This window comes from Sodiomyces alcalophilus (genome assembly GCF_042370955.1).
Source record: "Sodiomyces alcalophilus JCM 7366 unplaced genomic scaffold ACRALscaffold_1, whole genome shotgun sequence".
NCBI lineage: Eukaryota > Fungi > Ascomycota > Sordariomycetes > Glomerellales > Plectosphaerellaceae > Sodiomyces > Sodiomyces alcalophilus.
This window is the reverse complement of record NW_027263532.1, coordinates 3,035,466-3,053,746: the sequence shown is the minus strand read 5'-3', so window position 1 is coordinate 3,053,746 and position 18,281 is coordinate 3,035,466. Positions and strand designations below refer to the sequence as shown.

Below are 18,281 nucleotides of genomic sequence, written 5' to 3'. Positions count from 1 at the left end.
TGGATTCGAATACAGCTCTCTCGTGTGAGTTCTTAATCCCATAGTATTCTCCAAACATGTCAGAAATAAAATATAATCGTCACGTATATACATGAAGGTATCATCGTAAAAAGGATATATGCCCATTGTCCCGTACCGTTGACCAACATGTTCACTCTCACTCCTCCCACGCCACTCGATTCTGGCTCTCAAATCGAAACAATAGGCGTCATCGTTGCACCTCTGTCGATCCTCTGCGGGCTGCAGCAGGCCAACCACCTCTCGACACATTCCTCCCTTCAGATCCAGATCCGGCCAAATCCCCGCAAGAACCCAGAGACTCCCGAAACAAGCAAAGAAAAGACAGATATAGATGTAATAATATAAATGGTCTCTGTTCCCACCGAAACCCCAGGATCAAGTAGATGAAGCAAGGGGCCAAGGCGGGCAGCAAGAGCCCGAGAATCGTAGGAATGGAAAGCTGCAAAGAAACTTCGCCACCATCACCGACTCGGCGGAGATGGTCCAACAGCCTCGATAGCTGTTGGCCTTGGGACTGTCGTCCCTCGAAATATAAGCCCGAAATACCCATCCTGGCGAGAAGAGGAGACGGCAAAGCGTTCCCTCTTCTGCCTTGTCCATAAGACGCCTACACGTCCCAATCGTTCCGTTTCCGTGCTGCCACGTGTGTTTCGCAATGTCCTTGCCGTGAGACTCCGGGAAAGAGAAAAGTAAAAGAAAAAATCCAAAATCCAAAAAAGAAAAAGAGCAAAGCGTAGGGGAAAGAGAAGAGGGGAAAAAAAAGAAAACCCCACAAAGGTTCCCAAGTCCAGATTTGCCAATTCCCAAGAGTGAAGATTGAGTGTCTCGAGCAAAAGTTCTCCGAACCCGGTCATTTCTTTTTTTCTTTTTTTTTCTTTTTTTTTGGTCATCCCGGCCATGTCCTCCTCCAGGAGAAGCGCGAAGAAATATCAGGAAACGCCGATAGAATCCTCTTACTTGATGGTGGTGGCATGATCAATCGTCTGACGGGTCGCTGGTCGCTAAAAGGGAAGAAACGAGACGATGGGGGAAAGGCGGCCCAGAAGAGAGAAAATGGCGAACAAAAAAGCAAAATTCGAGAATCGTACAGTTCGGTTTCGGGTGTCTGGCGTCGCCGAGGTAATTATAGAGCCAGGCCGGTGCCGTCGCCGGTCCATCGGTATAGAGCGAGCAGCTCGCGCCGGCGCTGGTTCTGTTCGCGTAGGTCTTCGGGAACGCGGCCGCGCACCTGGGCAAGGGCGCTGCGCATCACTTTGCTGAAATTACGCTGCAAGAGAAAAATACGTTAGCTTATTGTTTGTTCGGGAGGCTGAGTGTCCAAAAAACGTACCTGATACTCCGTATTCAGCGTGACTACGCAAGCCTCGTGAGCCCGGATAATAGTCTCGCACGCCTTGACGACAGCCGGGCTGGCCTCGAGCTGCAGCTTGTCGGCGATGAGCAATAGCAGGAACGAGCCCTGTAGCAGGTAGATGCCGAAGAAGAAGGGCATAAACTCGAGACCCGGGTCGAACTCGAGGATGTTGCTGATGGCCTCGGCGGCCGACACGGCGTGGCCCGTGGCGGTAATGAAGCCCTGGCTCGAGATCCAGAGGTCGTTGTCGTCGATCAGGTTGATGGGGTCCCACTTGCCCGCGAGCAGGATGTGCAGGACATGCATCACGTGCGTGCCGTAGGCCACGACAATCTTGGTCTGGATGTCCGACTCGGTCATGCGGTTGGACGAGTTGGTATGTACCGAGTGGACAGACGGGGTATTGGCGTCGACGGGCCCTGAATCGTTGGCCTCCGTCGCCGCCCCCGCCGCCTGCGCCTGTTGGTCGTTGGCCGCCTGCTTGTCTCCAAGGTGGAGCTTCTGGAAGTGCTTCAGACTGCTCTCGTAGGCGTTGAGGTGGCGCGTAATCTCGGCGGCTTGGTCGTCAAACTCCTGCGCAGCGCGGAACCCAACGCCAAAGCGGGGATGGTTCCGTGCGTGATGCAAATCGACAATCTCGCCGAGGATCGTCATCAAGGGCAAGAAGTAGCCGAAGATGCCATGACCGGTACATTCGAAATGAGGACCGCGCAGGCGGGTGTGCTGCTGTGGTTCGCCTCCGTTCCCGCCGTCGGTGACGACATTGCCGGTGAAGTTGTTGAAATCGCCGTTCTGCCATGCCGTATCATCCATGGGCTGCAGTAGGCCGGAACACTCAATGTCGAGGAGGAAGAGCGGCCGGTTGTAGCAAAGCGCAAGGTGACGGTCGACGATATATGTGAGCCACCAGATGCGGCGGCGCTCCTCGCGTTGCTCCTCCGTAATGACGCCCGGAGTGGTCGCGCCGGTGGTGAGGGGACCGTCGGGGTCGCCCGTGCCGTCAGGGCCGTTGCACATGGACGCCGGAGACGGGGGCAGCTCCCGACCGAGCTTCAACTCGCGGGCGAGGGACCAGGCCGCGTTCCACCAACGTATGCTCGCTCCCTTGTACTCGCTTGCCGACACGACGGTGGCCAGGTGAATGTAGGTGATGACGTCGTCGAGCTTGCCGGCAGCACCGAAGGCGCCCGATTCGCCAGAGAGGGCATCCATGCTCATGGAACCTGGCAGAGCAACACCGAGACCGCCCAGAGCGACGCCGTCGACGACGGGGCTTGGGGCAGGGGATCCCTCTCCCGTCGGCGTGTGGATGAGAGGCTTCAGCAAGCCGACGGTGAGCTCCAGGAGCTTCTGGCAAATCTTGCCTCTTGCCGACGGCACGCTGGTGAGGAAGGGGGCGTCGCTGGTCTGGGCTGAGACCCACAGCATGCTGGCCAGGAGCGCAGGCTGGCATTGCCTCGGCTGGGTCGGGTGAAGGAAAGATCGCTTCCGGAACACGTAGCCCAGCACGTACGGCGACATGGGGTGCATCTGGGCCGACGACGAGGATGCGAAATAGAGGTCGATCAGGTCGCAGGCGAGGGAGATGGGGATGATGTTTCCTAGGTGGGGGATCAGTGGTTCCAGAACCGGGTACCGCAGTTGCTGGCCGTAGCCGGGCTGCGGCATGTGCTGTTGCCGATACTGTGCCGTGGGCGAGGGCATGTCCATCCATCCCGGGGAGGCCGGGTCGCCGGCCATGGGGTACGTGTGCAGCGGGCTATTCATGCGGAACTGCGGATTGCTGGGAAAGGCGCCGGGGCTCTGGGCCTGCATGGGGTAGGGTATCTCTGGATAGGCCGCCATGTTGGCCTGCGTCGCGGCGTACGGTGCGTGAGGTGTCCCGTCCATCATGGACGGCCCCATGCCCTGCCGGTCGAAACCTCCGGGCATGTTCCCGTAGCCGTTCAAATCAAGAGACGAAGGATTCTCCATGTGCTCCCGGTTGATGCCGGGTGGCCCGGACAAGTGTTGCGGATGCGCTTGCTGGTGTGCGTTCATGTCACCCAGCGTGTCAAGTGGGCCACTTGTCTGTTCCGGCCGGATCGCGTTCTCGCTTGCATTCTCGGGGCCCTTCTCCTCCTTGGTCGGGATGTTCTGCGCCTCGTTCGGCGCGGGTTTTTGGTTCTTTTCCTTGCTGGCCGCAGTCGCTGACTCTGGTTTGTCAGATGTCTTTGCCTGCTCATCGTTGTCGGATTTGGCGGCGGCTGCTTGTGCGGCAGCTTGCTGCTGCGCGAGGTCCTTCCGTGACGCCTTGCCTCTCTTCTTCCTCTCTCGAATGTATTCGCAGGTCAAGCCGAATTCTAGCCAACTCGGTCAGTCCGGCACACTCCAGAAAAAATCCATCTCTCGTCTTTCGTTTTCCGTAGAAGCTGGGGGGAAAAGAGGGCATGAGGTGCTCACCTATACAATGGGCGCATGGGTGCTGTCCGTCGCACTTTGTCCTGAGTTGGTTACACTGGTCGCAGGCACGGCTGATCCTCCTCCTGACGGGCCCCGACGACCCGGACGCCCTGGTGCCCGGCCCGTAAGGATGATGTCGGGACTTGGGCTGCGGCGGTCCCGGTGCGCCGCGCGGCGCCATATGGGGATGCTGCACTCCTATATGCGGTTGCATGTGCTGAATGGGGTAGCCCTGTGGCATTTCATGGATGCCGGGGGGATGAGGGGGGTTGTTGGGAACATGGCCGTTGGAATACAAGGTGGAGGAAGGGACAGCGTGATATGGTGAGAATCGATGCAACGGATTTGAGAGCATCTTGTCCCTCATGCAGGGCGCATACAGGGAAGGGGGAAAAGAGAAGAAGGCGCTGGAGTTGTGATGTATGTTTGGCGGATCGAGAGCGTTTGGGTGCGGAAAGTTCGAGTCTGTTAATCGTAATTCATCGGCGGTCCAGTGTAGCCGTTGGAAGTGGCCAGTATAGTGAAGCGGCCAACGGTTATGGGCGCCGACTGTCCTTGCTGTAGTGTAGAGTTGAGAGAAGGTTATTTGGAATGGCGTCTTTTCAGACCTCCCGATCGGTCGTAATTGCGTCCCTCTGGACGCGGCAGCCAAGGAAAAAAGATGCTGGTCGACGGATTGGAGATGAGAAGCGGTAGACGATAGACAAGGAACGAGAGGCAGTCGTTTCTCAGAACGCCTTGTCGCAACGATTCGGTTTCCTGATGAGGGTTGAAGGAATGGCGAGCTGTAAGGAGCGGGTTTTTCTTTCGGTCGCTTTCTTTCTTGCCTTTTCCCGGACTTTGTCGACGCCTTCGTCGTGATGTCTGGCCGAGAACAGGTTACGCAGGTAGAGACAGTCAGACGGCAGGTTAGGCGAGTGGCGTGACGTTACGTTGAAGGGGCGAATACTTCACGGGTAGACGTTATTGTATGGCGTGTGTGTGCGTATGTGTGGTTGTGGTGATTATGGGGCAAAAAGGAGGGGAAGACTGCGGAGGAAAAGAGTAGAAAGACGTAATTAAGAATGGCAGTCTTTTTTTCATGAGACAGATCGCCCCCGGCCTAACTCGGACTGGGGAGGGGTGTGGGAAAGGGGCTCTCAAGCGAAGTCGGTTATCGACAGGGGTTCGAGCACCGCCTAGACCCAGAAGAACGACACTAGTTGTACTTTAGCAGCTTTTTCTTCATTGGGGGGCCCGTTGTTTCTTAGACCGAGTGACAGCCAGCACAGACGAGCACGGCGAGCAGGAGAGAAGGTGGAGCTGGATAGGTCAGGCCAGTGCAAGCAAGCCTTAGCCCTAGCAGATGCCGTGAAGGCTGGTGGGCTCGTAGGTAGATCCAGGTATCTGACTGACTCTCGGACTCTCGTCTCTCGTCTCTAGTCTCCGTACAACGTATCGTACTAGACTCATGTATGTAGTCAGTCTATGGAATACAAGTACAAGGTTGCGGGTCGGTCAACCGGAACGTGGGAGCGACGGATAGTCCATGTTCAGGGGTCTGAAGAGAGAGACACACACACACACACACAGAGAGAGACAGAGAGAGAAAGAGAGAGGCGCTGTCGACTCGCTCTGTGTCACGCCAACCCTGTTAGGGCGGGGATGCACAAGGCCCTGGGGCTTGGTCTCGGGGATTACCGTTACCCCATTCGTCGAAGATGGAGACGGTGGGTGACGACATGTTGCGGTAGGGGGACATAAAAGTCGGGGCCCAAGTTGACTCGTCAGTCCAAGTCTGGGGACCCCACCGATTCTCGACTGTAATAATAAACGGGTCCGAGTCGAGTCGAGCGAGTCGACACACAGCTCCTCGAGTTCTGGCCTGTGTCATCCTGGTTCTTAATTAAAGGAGTAGGAGTGCCGCACACTGAATTATGCGCTGGTGAGTATTAGCTAGAAACGACTAAGCTACAACGTACTCAGTACGCTGTATGTACAACGTATGTATGTACGTTGTATGCTGGGTCGAGGATGGCATGTCCGAGTGACCGAGTCCGCATTGTCGCATTGTCGCGCCACCACCTCGGTCAGAGGTCACCGGATCGGAAATGAAGCTGAGCATGGACTTGGCTCGTGTTGACCCAACACACGGATAGCACGAGGTCTTCGTGGTGAGGATTGGTGAGGAACTGGTGAGAATGGGTGGTGTTTGATGCGCCCACGCGTCTCTGAACTGCCAACCAACTTGACTGACTCCCTTGGGGTCCATGACATCGGGTCGGTGTGACGAGGTGCGTTGGGGGAAACGGAACACCGCGATGCGGGGATCACGGGATGCGATCTGCTACTTTGGTGCAACATGTTGACTGGAGAATCGCTGGGCACAAAGAAAAGCGCCCCTCTGTGATGGATCCTTCCCCAGATCTAAGCCGTGGCAAATCTTCTCCGCCGCGGGAAAGGAAGACCAATAAGCGAGGAGGATATTCCTTTGTAACGTCTGGTGTTGATTTTGGCTTGGACATACATTGTATGTACGTTGTACGCTGTAGAGGCTCCCGGAGAACTGGCAGCAAAAGGTGAGCAAGGGAGGTACAGTAGTGCAAAGACATGTCGACTAGGCCCCATGGAGGGGCCTACATCTACCGACCGATAGTCCGCGGCAAAGGGTTCCCGCGGCGGTCTGGTCTGGGGGAATGACCGGGACGGCTATCAGACGGCGTCCAGGTGCGAGCCGTTTCGCGGGGGACTCGATCACGGATACTTGCAAGTGGCGTCCAAGTGGCGTCGGTACTTTCAAAACAGGCACACAGGGGCAGCTGTCCAGGAGAGACTGGAATGGCGGACGACGGTGATTTGCTGTTGAGCGTACAGCGTACGTTGTAAGACACTGGGGTGGGGACTCGCTAATCTCTCTGTCCCTTTGCATGAACTCGTCTTGTCTTACCAAAAGCTGAGTTTTCTCCGAAGCTCGATACTTCGCACATAAAAGTCCGCGTCCCTTGCTCTTGAGGATACAACGTCCACGTACAACGTACATACGCTACGGAGAACAGGCAATCATTAGTGCGATGATGTCTCAGACCGGAGGTTGTCATAGCTTCGTTCCTGGGTGTTCTTGGGTCTTGGGGATGTCGATCCATGCTTTCCTCGCTATCTTTGACAATTCGGGGCAAGTCTCGGTGGGCTTTTCCCTTTCGTCGGCCAAGGCCCCAAGGTCTGGGGCCAATGACGATGAAGTCTCCGTACGTCGTATTTCTATTCGTATGCAGTAGCGGTGTAAATGCACCCCGACCAGGGGCAACCCCGGTTGGACAAAGGTGACGATGCTTTCGAGAAGCGCGGTCTGTGTCCTTTGATGATCGTGTCTTGTTTCTCCATTCGTTCTCCATTCGTTCTCCGTTTGTTCTTTTTTTGTTCTTCGCGCTTCTAGTGCAGTGTGCTTTGTTCGGCCAAGTCCCCTCGGACGTCCGATCATTGCCAGGTTGGGAACTAGGCACGCAGGACCCCCTTTAGCTCACAGCAGCTCCTATCTGGGATAGGAGAGAAACGGCCATTGTTAGCTCGGTCTGTACACTACTAGGAAGGTTTCGGTCTAGATAGAGTGACCGGAGAGACGCTTGCCGCGTTGGTACTGCAGCCGCGGCTTGTTGCATGCATGTGCCACGGACTTCCTGACTAGGCAGCGCTCAGACGCCGTGTGGCTGGCTGGTGGACAGATCAGTTGCCTCCTAGAACGGACGTAGAACAATCGTAGAACGTGCAAAAGAACAACGGAAGAAATTTGAAATTTTGACAAGGGCTGCGTTTGACAAGGGCTGTGCGCCCTGCTCGGGATGGCTTAGTGACGGAAGCCCCGGACGCCCTAGAAGGACAGCGGGGAGGGGTGTGAGTTGATGAAGAAGAAGGGGGAAAAGAGATACGGACTGAGAACATCGACTACGTAAACGGATAATCCTGATAATCTACTCGGTATTGCACCTAACGGATTGCAGTTAAGGCAAGCGTCTGCCAGTCAGTCGCACTTCCCTTTGGTTTATTCAATAAAAGAGGTGAGTGAGGGCGGATGGAGGAAGGCACGACCTGGCGTTACCGTTACATACAACGTACACTTGAAGCTCCAAAGTGTAGGTACATAGGTACGTTATAATTATGTACAACGTAGACGGCCAAGAAGGATAAGATAAGGTATGGGACTTACGAGGTACATTGAGGGCATTAAGACCTCGTACTATAGGTACATCTCCGCCAACCATTCCTCGTATGTAACAGAATGTACCATCGCCTAAAATCCACTCTAATCTTCTCAAATCTGCTAGTACATATTAAGTAGTACTTTGTACGTTATGCCGACTCCACCAGCCTGGATTTCAAGCTAATTGTTACCAAGTACGTAGGTAGTACCTACATCCAGGGCCCCACCGTTCGATGACTCGAAACTTTTTGGCGTGCTGGTTCCTGGCCACTTCGTACGAAACATTCTCGTCAACAAACCGAACCCAAAAAAGGCTTCAAGGCTTCAACCATGATCACCACGAATGTCAAAGCAATTGAGACTCATTTGATTCACGGCCCCATGACCCTGTATCTTGCACATGCCTGACTGTTTGACGAGGCACCCCCTCCAAAGCCAAGAAAGTCCCAGTCTCACGCCACATCGACGTCCACGCGTCCACCCAGTCGAAGGTCGGCAGCAAGGTCCATGGTCCAAGGTCCGTCCAGAAACACTCACCTGAAATAACAAAACACACCTCGTCCATTTGACACTACCAGGTTGGGATTCTTCCCCGCATCCTGCGCTGCTTACTAGCTAGCTGTCCCCACCGTCGTCTTCCATACCACCCACTCGCATCTCTCGTATCGTCACGACAGCTCCCCCCTTGCTAGTTGGGCTGCGGAGGGAAATTACCGTCTCCGCACTCGCTTCCCGCCCAATGCCGGATCTTCGTCTTCCTCTTCTTCTCGACCTTCTTTGTTCAAACCAGGTCCGTGTTTTTGTCAGGTCGGTCATGCCGGTATCCTGACACGCCGGGCTGTCTTTTCTGCTAGTCCTAGACGCAAGTGCGAACGCATGGAAGGGGACGTGATAGCTTTCCCATGACATAGTAATAACGAAATACAGGTCTGTCCCCAGCTTTTTTGGGGTGAAGAATGCCTCCCGAGTACTAGGTATTATTCTTCGGCAGCCTGCTCTGTTGACCTCCGTTGGAGAATACGGGTCATCCCTCCGGATTGGTCCTGCGGCAGGCTCCCACCAACGGCCGACGGTCCGACATTCCCACTTTTTTATTCGTTCCGACAAATAGCAGGGCGCCACTGCCTACGAGGGAGAAGTTGGTCTGCGGACCCTTGCAAGCAAGCATCGCCAGAATCCCTCCCGTCCGTCGTCTGCCACTCCGCCACACGACACGCACTCACCACATCGCACCACTCTTCTCATCCAGGTTCGAGTCGTGCTTCGTTCTCGCGTTCAGGGAGCCCGAGAGAAAGAAGCAGGCGACATATGAGTTTGTATTTCCCTAATGCTGCGCATCGGCGTCGTCGGCCACCCAGGCCACTGTTGACCATACGTTGGATGACGGGACTCCATGCCTTGCCAGTATCGTATGCTTGACATCTTGAAATCACTCCCGCCAGAAAAGAAAAAGGAAAAGAAAGGGAAAAAAAAAGAAAAGAAAAAGACACTACAAGTATAAAAGCATGAACAAAAAGCAAAACCACAGCATGCCATGACGGCCACCTCTCATCCTCTCATAGTAGGCTGACCTGGACCTTCCGCGCCACATATATCGTCCTATACCGCCTATGTGCCTGGCCTGCCCGTGGCGGCGCACATGGCTAACTTGGGAGGTTGGTTCAACGGTCCAGCACGATGCATTTCTCCTCACCGACACTCTCTCCGCTTTTTACTCCAGGACGGTCTTCGATGATCAGGAATTCCGGGGGGTGGGGGGAAACAACACACCAGTGGCTGATAGGACTGATCAACGCGACGGAATGTATTCGTAAGCATGCACCCTGCAAGACTTACGCCTGCTGGTCTCTTTGAACTCGGACGCAGGTCCGACTTCCCAAAACGGGTGGTCTCGCATCATCTCCGCGCTTACAACGTACTTCGTACAACGTACAACCACCACTCGACTGATGATGGTGGCGAGCCATGTCGTCGGTGTGCCTGCTGTCTGCCTACCGCGTAATGATTACCGTGCTTTTCGTGGACATTTGGACAACTTGTTTGGCTTTCCGGACATTACCATGGTTCGATCATCATCACCGCCATGCTGAGCAGTTGGTGGGCAAGAAGACAGGTGCACGTATACCACTACCCGTCACCTTTCGTCTCTCCATGACCCGTCCCTTCGTCTGTCTGAATCGGCCAACCATGGAAGAGCTTGTGAAACGACGGCAGGGTGATTACCAGTACACTGCCTAATACGAGTTAGAACGTCCCCTCTTAGCTTCAAGTCACCAGCGCCTGTCACAATTTCGATTTCATGCTGGCAGAGAGAGTCCATAGCTCTGAGGCTAGAGTCAAGGTAAGTTTCTCGGCATACGAAGTGCGAACGTCAGTTTGTGCAGCTCATTCAGCACGGTCTCGCGTCAAACTCAAGTGCCATTGCGTCCTTTTATCCACTCAACTGTCTCGTCCTTGTCCTCCTCGCTCGGTCCCCTTTTCATTCACCTCTGTCAGGACCAAACACTCCCGATCACTCGTCCATCACCCGATCGAGTGTTTCCTCTCCAGACCTCTCGGAAGGCCCCAAATTGGGCCACGGCGAGCGGGGAGGCCACCATCTGGACCCAGTTTCCCCGTTTGAGCAGCGCCCAACAGCAACACACAACACCCACCCCCTCCCCCCAGCCGACAGCGGGGCGGCTCAGTACTCCGAACCGTTAAAATCGTCCAACAAGAGGCTACGTTGTAGGCGGCCGGCACGCCCTCCTGTCCCACAGAGTAACCCAACCATGGCTCAGCAAGCGGAGCGCTGTCTGCAAGTAAGTAAACTGTCCGCTTCCTAGCCTATCTTTCCTAGTGTACGTTGTACCGTACCATGTATCATTATCCCCGGGTCCTTCTATCTGGTCCTTGTCATCTCGGGTATCTCTGATATCGAGCGTTATTCCCACCACCAGAGTGGTTGCGTTTGGAATACAAGAGGTATGATGGTCTGGCCTGGCTTGGCCTGACCTGTCATCAGAGCAGAAAGCTTGTAATATTTCAAATAGATGAATGGCCATGACCTATTGGCTGGGTGTGTCTGCAGGGTGGAATCCGGGGTACAGGCTCTTTCTCTTTCGTCTTTTGGCTTTTTACTCTGAATAATCACAAACACTGGCTGTTCTTGTTGGCCATCTGCACTGAAAGCTCGTACACCATATACCACCATCTCAAGCGTCCTGGGTTGTGTGGCTAGTTCGACTGACGGCCGAGGAAGAAGACTGCCAGCAAGCCTCCTTGTCTCACCTTCTACATCCACACTCTTCGACTTGGACCGCGCAGGCTGGCTGTCATGACACAGTTCCGATGGAGGATATGTGCCGAAGGATCAACAAGTCTGAACTCACCTAGGTGATACCCAGTGACCCGACCGGGGGATCCGGTGTTACCCGGTGACCCGGCGCGGGCGATCCTCTTGTCTGGTCCGACGTCTCGATCTCTTGAAGCTAGCCACCTTCGGCTCCTAATGGGGATGGAGTTGCGAGACATCACCAGGAGGAGGACAGGAGTCTCAGATGGGTCCTTTCACGCACACCTTCCCCATTTTCTCTGCTGTGATTCGTAACGCTTGCCACGCGCCACTGTCACATTCGATGCAGCGTGTCAGAGTGATAGACTAACCAGACCCGATACTGCCATCTTCCCGTCCAACAGAATCAATACCATTCAGAGTGGCAATCGTAGGTGACAAGAAAAACCCAGACCTTCATCCTTCCAATATGTCAATATGTATCTGGAACGATCCTAATCAAACCATCCAGCCAAGGGCATCCACCCGGAAACTGCCTAAATAGCTTCCGTGCCTGGTAGGGTCCATTCGGGTTGGGCCGACCTAATCTCACGGGTGGGAGGTAATATATTCTACTGGGCTTGCTTCCAGACCAGCATTTCAGTCTACACAGCATACAGGTCATTGTAGCCGGTCATATTTGTAAAAAGAAATCCAACCTTTAAGCATAGTTAGAAGAGGGTTCTGTCGAGGCAGGCAAGGCACTCAGTCCTTTTCACCCATCAGCAAGAAGTGTTGGTGGCTTTCCATAGAACCAACCATACACACGAACGCCCAGTCAGACAACGACACGCTGAAACTTGATAGCTGGAATTCTGGGACGAACCCGGTTTTCAAGTCCAGTAGCATGGTGATTTGCTTCGGTTTCGACTCGTTGTATCAATGTGGCCGCATTTCCAACCTACCTGATCTCGAGTAAGCTAGGTGATGATCGTGCGTAGTGCTGCCCCAGTCTTCGAAGTCAACCAACTAGTGCCGGAGAGGAGAAGTAGGGTGCGCCCTCGGACGCCCTTGTGGTGCTGGCCATCAACGAGCCAGCCAACCGCCCCTTGGGCTTTCTTCCTTATGTCGTCTCCTCGCCAGACCCGATTATGCGGACGGCAGCTCAAGAAGGGGGCTGAATAGAGTGCTAAATGGCAGTTAATCGCCTTAACAGGAAAGAGGAGTCGAACAGAGAAGTCGACGGCAGGCATATTCTGGACCGCCAGCATAGGTAATTAGGTGACCATGGATATGTATAGGCGTCTTGCATGGAAGCAAAAGGAAGTCTAAGGCGTGCCGTTGTAATAGTCCGAATGCGAGTCGCTGCAGGTACAGGTCACCCAAGTATGAAAGTAGGAGAAAGAACAGACAACAGACTTGGACTCGACGTTCATTGACTATCCATCCTCGGGGACTAGCTGGATCTCGCCGCTCCTCGCCTCGTATCGTCAGTCCAACCGCACCATCCTTCGAACCCGCGACGGCAAATCTCCAAAATCTCATCACCTCCCTTCATCTGCGTCCCGCCATTCCCAGGGCGAGTACATGTCTCCCTCGCGACCCTGGACTCGCTTCTGCGAGCCGCCAGCGCGTATGCTCATTTGCCTCTACTCAAAAAAACATCGCACACATGCAAAACAATTAAGCACCGGGCTCCTCTATCCCTGCGGCAGAGGCCGCTAGTGTCCCTCGGGCCACCATAAACACAAGGGACTGCCCTCCTCCCGTGCGAAGCAAAGGAAGGGGCAAGAAAGGTAAAAATAGGTGAAACGGACATGAACGAGAGTCAAGAAAGGATCCGCCTCAAAAAACTGGCGGATGCAAAAGAATGTACAGGAGAAGGGTGACAGCGACGGAGAGAGTAGCTGGGAAGTCGTATCAAAGTCGTCCCCGTGTGGTCCGAATTGACCAGTCTCGGGTCCGACGCTGAGGTATAGGCGATGACAGCTTCCCCTCCCGTGACGAGACCCGTTGATGAATCAATGGGCCCGGGAGGTAGGGCTGGCAGCGGACAATGCGTTCATCACATCGCCTGGCCGGGGAGTGGTTTGCGTCCTACAGGCCCAGTCGGCGGTCCTGGGGGTGATTCGGGCTGGCGGTGCTGAGGTGGTGAGCCGGCCGGGTCCATGCGACTCGGCTGAGGGGGGCTCCTCGCGACTCCAGCCGGGCTCTGGCTCCGAGCCATACCGTTGGGGCTCTGTGGCCGGGAGGCAGGAGGGCCCTGATAGCGGGACCCAGGGCTCATCCCGCGGGCACTGGAGGGCGAAGAGGGACGGCGGCCAGCAGGCGATGCAGGCCGGCCGGGCCCCGGCATGGGTCTCATGGGAGACTGAGGACCGGGGCCGGGGCCGGGTCGCGGAGGCCCGCCGTAGGGTCCGGGAGGTCCATGGGGACCTGGACCCTGCATGGGACGAGGATGTCCCGGGTGATGGTGAGGACCGGGCCCACGGGGTGGTCCATGAGGTCCGGGTGGCCCACGAGGCCCGGCATTCTGGGGCCTAGGCTTGACGGGACGAGTCGACAGGCAGGTCCGGGGAACGACACCTTGCTGGGAGCGGTCGAGGCGGATGCAGAGCGCCTTCATGGAAATGTGATTAGTAAGTACTTCCCTTCTACGTAGACAAGGGAAAAGACAGGGGGAAAACAACGTACCCATCCATCGTCGTATTCGTGGAGGAGGCGCACAAGCTGACCAGCCCTGAGCTCCATCTCATCTTCCAGGGTCGGTTTGAAGTCGAGCTGCACGCGATGAACGGTCGAGTTGGTTGGGCCTCCGGCAGCGGCGATGGCCGCGGCCGAGGAGGAATGTGGGATGGACTGGCCGGGAGCTTCCGAGCTGATACTGAACTCGGTGCCGGCAGGGCTGGGGGGCACTTCGGACAGAGGAGGAGGGAGAGTCAGATCTACGGCCTTGGGACCACCGTTGCGAGTAGAAGCCTTGCGAGTGAGGGTGCCGGCAGCCACGGCGGCGGCAGCAACGCCGGCGGCAGTGGCAGTCGCAGTCGCGGCAGAAGGAGCAGTCGAGGCGTGGGTGTCGATGGAGGGCGCAGATACCGGAGCAGGGCCAGGAGGAAGAGGCTTCTCGGCGGTTTCATTGTGATCGACGGGGTCGTCCTCGGGTATGGGCGAGGGAACCCGTTCTGCCTGCTGGCCGAAAGGATTGTTTGGGTCGGTGCTCTCGGCTGTCATGGGTCGGTCCGAAGGGCTCGGGCCCGGGGCTCCTGCAGCGATACCACCACCGGCGGCAGCGGTGGCGGGGCCCAAGGCGATGTTGGCACCCTTGCTCGCGCGCTTGTCGAAGCTGAAGTTGGGGAACAGTTGCGTGACGGGACGAAGACTGAGGCGCGGGGCGCGGGGATCGGATCGCGGGGTCGGGGAGGGTGGCCCAGCAGTAGCCATGGCGACGAATGGAGGAGGGTTGGCCTTTTCGTCGTCTTCCATCCGTTGTTGCTGCATTTGCTTCTTGCGGCGCCTGAAGAGGAAAAAGACGGCCAGGCCAATGACAAGCAGACCGGCGAGGACACCAATGACGATACCTGCGGTGGCGGCACCGCTGGTGCCCGAGCCTGTACCAGCTCCCGAGGGCTCCGAGCTGGCGGAAGCGGAAGCATTGGCGGCTCTTTCCGAGTCGGCGGAGCGAGTGGGGGTTGGGGGGATGACGGGGGTATTGGTGTCGACGGCAAGAGTGGCGGCCACACTCGATTTGGTCGGTTCGCTGATGACAGACGGCATGGTGGTGGTGGTCGTGGGCGAAGTCCCGGTGGTGGTTGTGGTCCGGTCGGTTCCGGATGTGGTCGACTGGTCGACTCGGATTGGAGGGGCCAGAGACTGGATGGTGGTAGCCGCAGACGGGGTCCGTGTAGTGGTGGTCGGGATAGCATCATCACCGCTGCTCAAGGTCCTGTAGCCAGCGATCTCGCCGGTGAAGGTGGGAGACAGGGTTTGGATGATGGTGCGCACGATCGTGGTACCTGCTTCGCGCGTTAGCTATCCGGTCATCCATGCGTACTCAGGACAGGCGAACGCCTGCTCAGCAACGCAGGAACGGGGTGGCCGATTCCAGGGCCTAGTGCACTCACCTCCGCCTGTTGTAGTCGGTTCATCATCGTCGCTGCCTTGTTGCCTCCTGTCATGCTGGTTCAAGCTGTCCCAAATCTCATCTGCCATGTTCTTCGCCCGTCGCGGCATCCGGTCAAGATGCCGGTGGTTATGATGGTGGGCCATGAGGGTCGAGAGATGTTCTTCGCTTCAAAAACACGCGCAGTATGACACGACGCAGTGCAGTATTGGGGTGGAGAGACCAGGATGGGCGAGACCGGGGAATGGTCCACGACAGTCGGGGTATGTATTGAATTGGTTGAAGGTCGTCGATCCCAGGAATTGGTCAAAACGAAGGCTGGGATCGAGGCTGGAATGTGGCTTTTGGATGCCGGAGATTGAGGTTGACGCCCAAGGAATGAGAGTGACGGGTAGTGGAGTATTCGTATATTGCCGAAGCGCGGATGGCTATTGCGTCAAAAGAGGCTGCTGAGTATATCGCAGGAATGAATGGAGTTGAAAAATGACGTGGTAATTGTACGGCCAGCGGGGGAAATGAGAGTCAAGTGACGAGACGATGAATTGCAACGTTCACATCCACCAGGTCAATCGAATGAAATGAATGGAGATTTGAGCTTTTGAAGCCACAAACAAGAAGAAAAAAGAATGGACGAATCTGGCAATTGTGTACAGGTAAGAAAATATTACCTGCTTCAATGCAGTTCTCAATCGCACACGAAGAGGAGGTTCGCGAAAGACCTGGCACCGACGTGAAGCGAAATCAGGTGGAAGGGGAAGAGGGAGAGGAAGAGAGATGGGGGCGGGAGATCAAAATACAAAATAGGAGAGGAGGATATGCCAGGAACGAGGAGGGCGGCTCGTGGTGCACAGATTCCCAGGGTTGTTGTCTTGGCAGGAAGTCGGTACAACGCTCTTTCCCTGCCTTCCTCACTATACTTCGGTACCAACTCGCACGAGGGAGCGGGTGGTTCCTGGGGAAGGAGTACATATTGCCTCCGCTTTTCCTTCCTTTTATTTCCCCTTCCCTTCCCTCCTTCCTTCCTTCCCATTTCCTTACCATATGTCTCGTAAGGATGTCTCTGACTCCTCGTAAAAACAACTCTTTTTTTTTTTCCTACAGCGCAGTCCATCCCTTGCTTTCTCTCAACCATTCTCTACGTTGTACAACGTACGTAGGTACTCTCAACAAAACACGAATGCGCAAAAGAAGACTCGGTAGGTCAAGGTACCTCTGTCAGGCTTTGGGCTTTGGGATGGCATCATACCCATGCATAACACGGATGGGCAGCTCCACTTGGACGACGCCTGTTGGCTGGCTTGTGAGGATCACACGACGATCATTATCACAAATCACACCTATTGTAAGTCCTTTTTGTTTTGTTTACTTTGTACGTCTGGTCAGCGAGTCCAGTAGACCAGTCAATTGGAACTGTCTACTCAAAGTACAACGACATACGTTGTGCCTACAACGTATACAACGTACCTTCTCGAGAGGTAAAGTGGTGTACTTCGTATATGACGCCGACACCATACGTCTGAGCTGCTCGGTCCTTCATATCCGGCCTCATCATCACTGTATCATATCGGATTCTTGTTCCCTTTCGTCTAGTACCTACTCACCGGTCCCATCTTCCTGTCACTCATCACCACCACGACGCCGCCCTCCTGGCAATGACCTCTCCTCGGTGCAACGGACTTATTACAACGTACAGAAGTACAGAGGCGCTACTGTCCGGACTAGCCAGGAACCCATGCAGGTACAAAAGGCTTTTAATTGGTAAGGCTCGTAGAGCCGTTGCTGGCAAACCACCTTTTTGACCAGTAAAAACGCCGTCTTTCGTTTTAGATGCGCGCATCCACCAATGGTATGCTTCGCCTTGTCCCACTGGCAGAAGACCCCTAGATTTATGGTCGCCGACTTGACCCCTGAATGAAAGCCGGAGTCCTCCCATCACATCCCCCTCACAGCACAGCCGCACAATGGGCGGAAGCTTTGGAGAGAGAAAACAATACGTTGTACCTCCTCGCCACACGCAATGGCCGCCAGCGTTGTCGGCAATCAGCATCGCATCCTCAGTATTCCTCCACGTGCTGGATTCTCCGTTTGGCTCGGAGCTTTACATTTGCTCTTCGGTTTCCAGCGCCCGCAACAACTCCCTCACGTCGAACATCTCTACAACGTACGTTGTGCTTGGGAAGACTCGGTCGCCATTTACCGCTTCTTGGCCTTTTACCAGCTGCTGCGATTCGGCAATTACCCGCAGCTCTCTGCAACTCGGTACATTAACGGCAATTGAATGAAGCAACGCTGAAGAAGACGGAAAATACAAAAATAGGAGAATACCCAGGGCTGAAGTCTCTTCGTCCCACCGCCTGTTCAACCGGGTCAGTCAAATTCGTTTGATGCGTTGGACATGAGGGCACTGCCAACTACTTCGTACAGTTTGCTTTTCTTCTGTTCTCCCCGTGCCCATCGTCACAACCAGGGCCTCCCCAGTTTCCCACCCAAAAGGCGAGGTGCCCCTGTACTTCTGAAACGCCGATGTCGAGTTTGCCCAGACTCTCGGCCCGCTTGCCTATTTCAGCTGAGTGCGGCTGTACATACAATGTACGTTGTACGTTGTATGCGGTGTGCAAACGTCCCTCTGATGCACACTTGCAAGGTACGCATACGTCTAGCTAGGTACTCTGCTTTTCCTACTCACTCTTATGTACGCAGATATGGTTAAGAGTATACCTAGTGTGATTGTCTTTGAAAGTCCTTTTCAATGCCCCAACGAAACCCAGCAAACAGGATGAAATGCGCAACTTGGGGATTATGTATGAGATGGATAAATACGCGCTGCGCGACTTTCCATCTCGAAGCGGCAGTTCACAATACCCAACCAATAATAGAAATCCGCGGAGTGTCCCGTGCCGGTACCTAGGTAGACAAC

At 55.2% G+C, this 18,281-nt stretch overlaps 6 protein-coding genes across 6 annotated transcripts; 3 read left to right on the top strand and 3 right to left on the bottom strand.

Moving 5' to 3' along the window:
* Positions 1-24: 24 nt before the first annotated feature.
* On the top strand, positions 25-894 carry ACRALDRAFT_1059831 (uncharacterized protein). The gene has a single exon (XM_071016116.1). It carries the CDS (start codon positions 148-150, stop codon positions 364-366), a length of 219 nt encoding a protein of 72 aa, XP_070879348.1. The 5' UTR covers positions 25-147; the 3' UTR covers positions 367-894.
* Positions 895-902: 8 nt separating this feature from the next.
* Positions 903-4,836, bottom strand: ACRALDRAFT_1038680 (uncharacterized protein). Its single transcript, XM_071015106.1, has 3 exons — positions 3,818-4,836; positions 1,352-3,717; positions 903-1,288 (listed from the first exon to the last, which is right to left on the bottom strand). Exons 1-3 carry the CDS (start codon positions 4,182-4,184, stop codon positions 1,145-1,147), a joined length of 2,877 nt encoding a protein of 958 aa, XP_070879347.1. The 5' UTR covers positions 4,185-4,836; the 3' UTR covers positions 903-1,144.
* A 5,813-nt stretch (positions 4,837-10,649) lies between these two features.
* Positions 10,650-11,549, bottom strand: ACRALDRAFT_2031411 (uncharacterized protein). Its single transcript, XM_071020680.1, has one exon. The coding sequence runs from the start codon at positions 11,033-11,035 to the stop codon at positions 10,712-10,714; it is 324 nt and encodes a 107-aa protein (XP_070879346.1). The 5' UTR covers positions 11,036-11,549; the 3' UTR covers positions 10,650-10,711.
* A 1,050-nt stretch (positions 11,550-12,599) lies between these two features.
* ACRALDRAFT_205699 (uncharacterized protein) lies at positions 12,600-13,223 on the top strand (the record flags this gene model as incomplete). The annotated part of the gene is made up of 6 exons (XM_071021792.1): positions 12,600-12,630; positions 12,662-12,877; positions 12,933-12,968; positions 12,997-13,012; positions 13,071-13,169; positions 13,199-13,223. 6 exons carry the CDS (start codon positions 12,600-12,602, stop codon positions 13,221-13,223), a joined length of 423 nt encoding a protein of 140 aa, XP_070879345.1.
* Positions 13,224-13,309: 86 nt separating this feature from the next.
* On the bottom strand, positions 13,310-15,453 carry ACRALDRAFT_2024336 (uncharacterized protein; the record flags this gene model as incomplete). The annotated part of the gene is made up of 3 exons (XM_071020211.1): positions 13,310-13,864; positions 13,939-15,257; positions 15,366-15,453. 3 exons carry the CDS (start codon positions 15,451-15,453, stop codon positions 13,310-13,312), a joined length of 1,962 nt encoding a protein of 653 aa, XP_070879344.1.
* Positions 15,454-17,228: 1,775 nt separating this feature from the next.
* ACRALDRAFT_1059835 (uncharacterized protein) lies at positions 17,229-17,737 on the top strand. The gene has a single exon (XM_071016117.1). The coding sequence runs from the start codon at positions 17,382-17,384 to the stop codon at positions 17,640-17,642; it is 261 nt and encodes an 86-aa protein (XP_070879343.1). The 5' UTR covers positions 17,229-17,381; the 3' UTR covers positions 17,643-17,737.
* The last annotated feature ends 544 nt before the right edge of the window (positions 17,738-18,281 follow it).

Excerpts from the sequence above, each read along its gene's own strand:
- ACRALDRAFT_2031411 (XM_071020680.1), bottom strand. The coding sequence starts at position 11,035 with ATGGCCATTCATCTATTTGAAATATTACAAGCTTTCTGCTCTGATGAC.
- ACRALDRAFT_1038680 (XM_071015106.1), bottom strand. The coding sequence starts at position 4,184 with ATGAGGGACAAGATGCTCTCAAATCCGTTGCATCGATTCTCACCATAT. Across the intron at positions 3,718-3,817 it reads CCCATGCGCCCATTGTATAG|AATTCGGCTTGACCTGCGAA; the intron begins GTGAGCACCTCA and ends CGAGTTGGCTAG. Across the intron at positions 1,289-1,351 it reads CGCTGAATACGGAGTATCAG|CGTAATTTCAGCAAAGTGAT; the intron begins GTACGTTTTTTG and ends TTTCTCTTGCAG.
- ACRALDRAFT_1059835 (XM_071016117.1), top strand. The coding sequence starts at position 17,382 with ATGGCCGCCAGCGTTGTCGGCAATCAGCATCGCATCCTCAGTATTCCT.
- ACRALDRAFT_1059831 (XM_071016116.1), top strand. The coding sequence starts at position 148 with ATGTTCACTCTCACTCCTCCCACGCCACTCGATTCTGGCTCTCAAATC.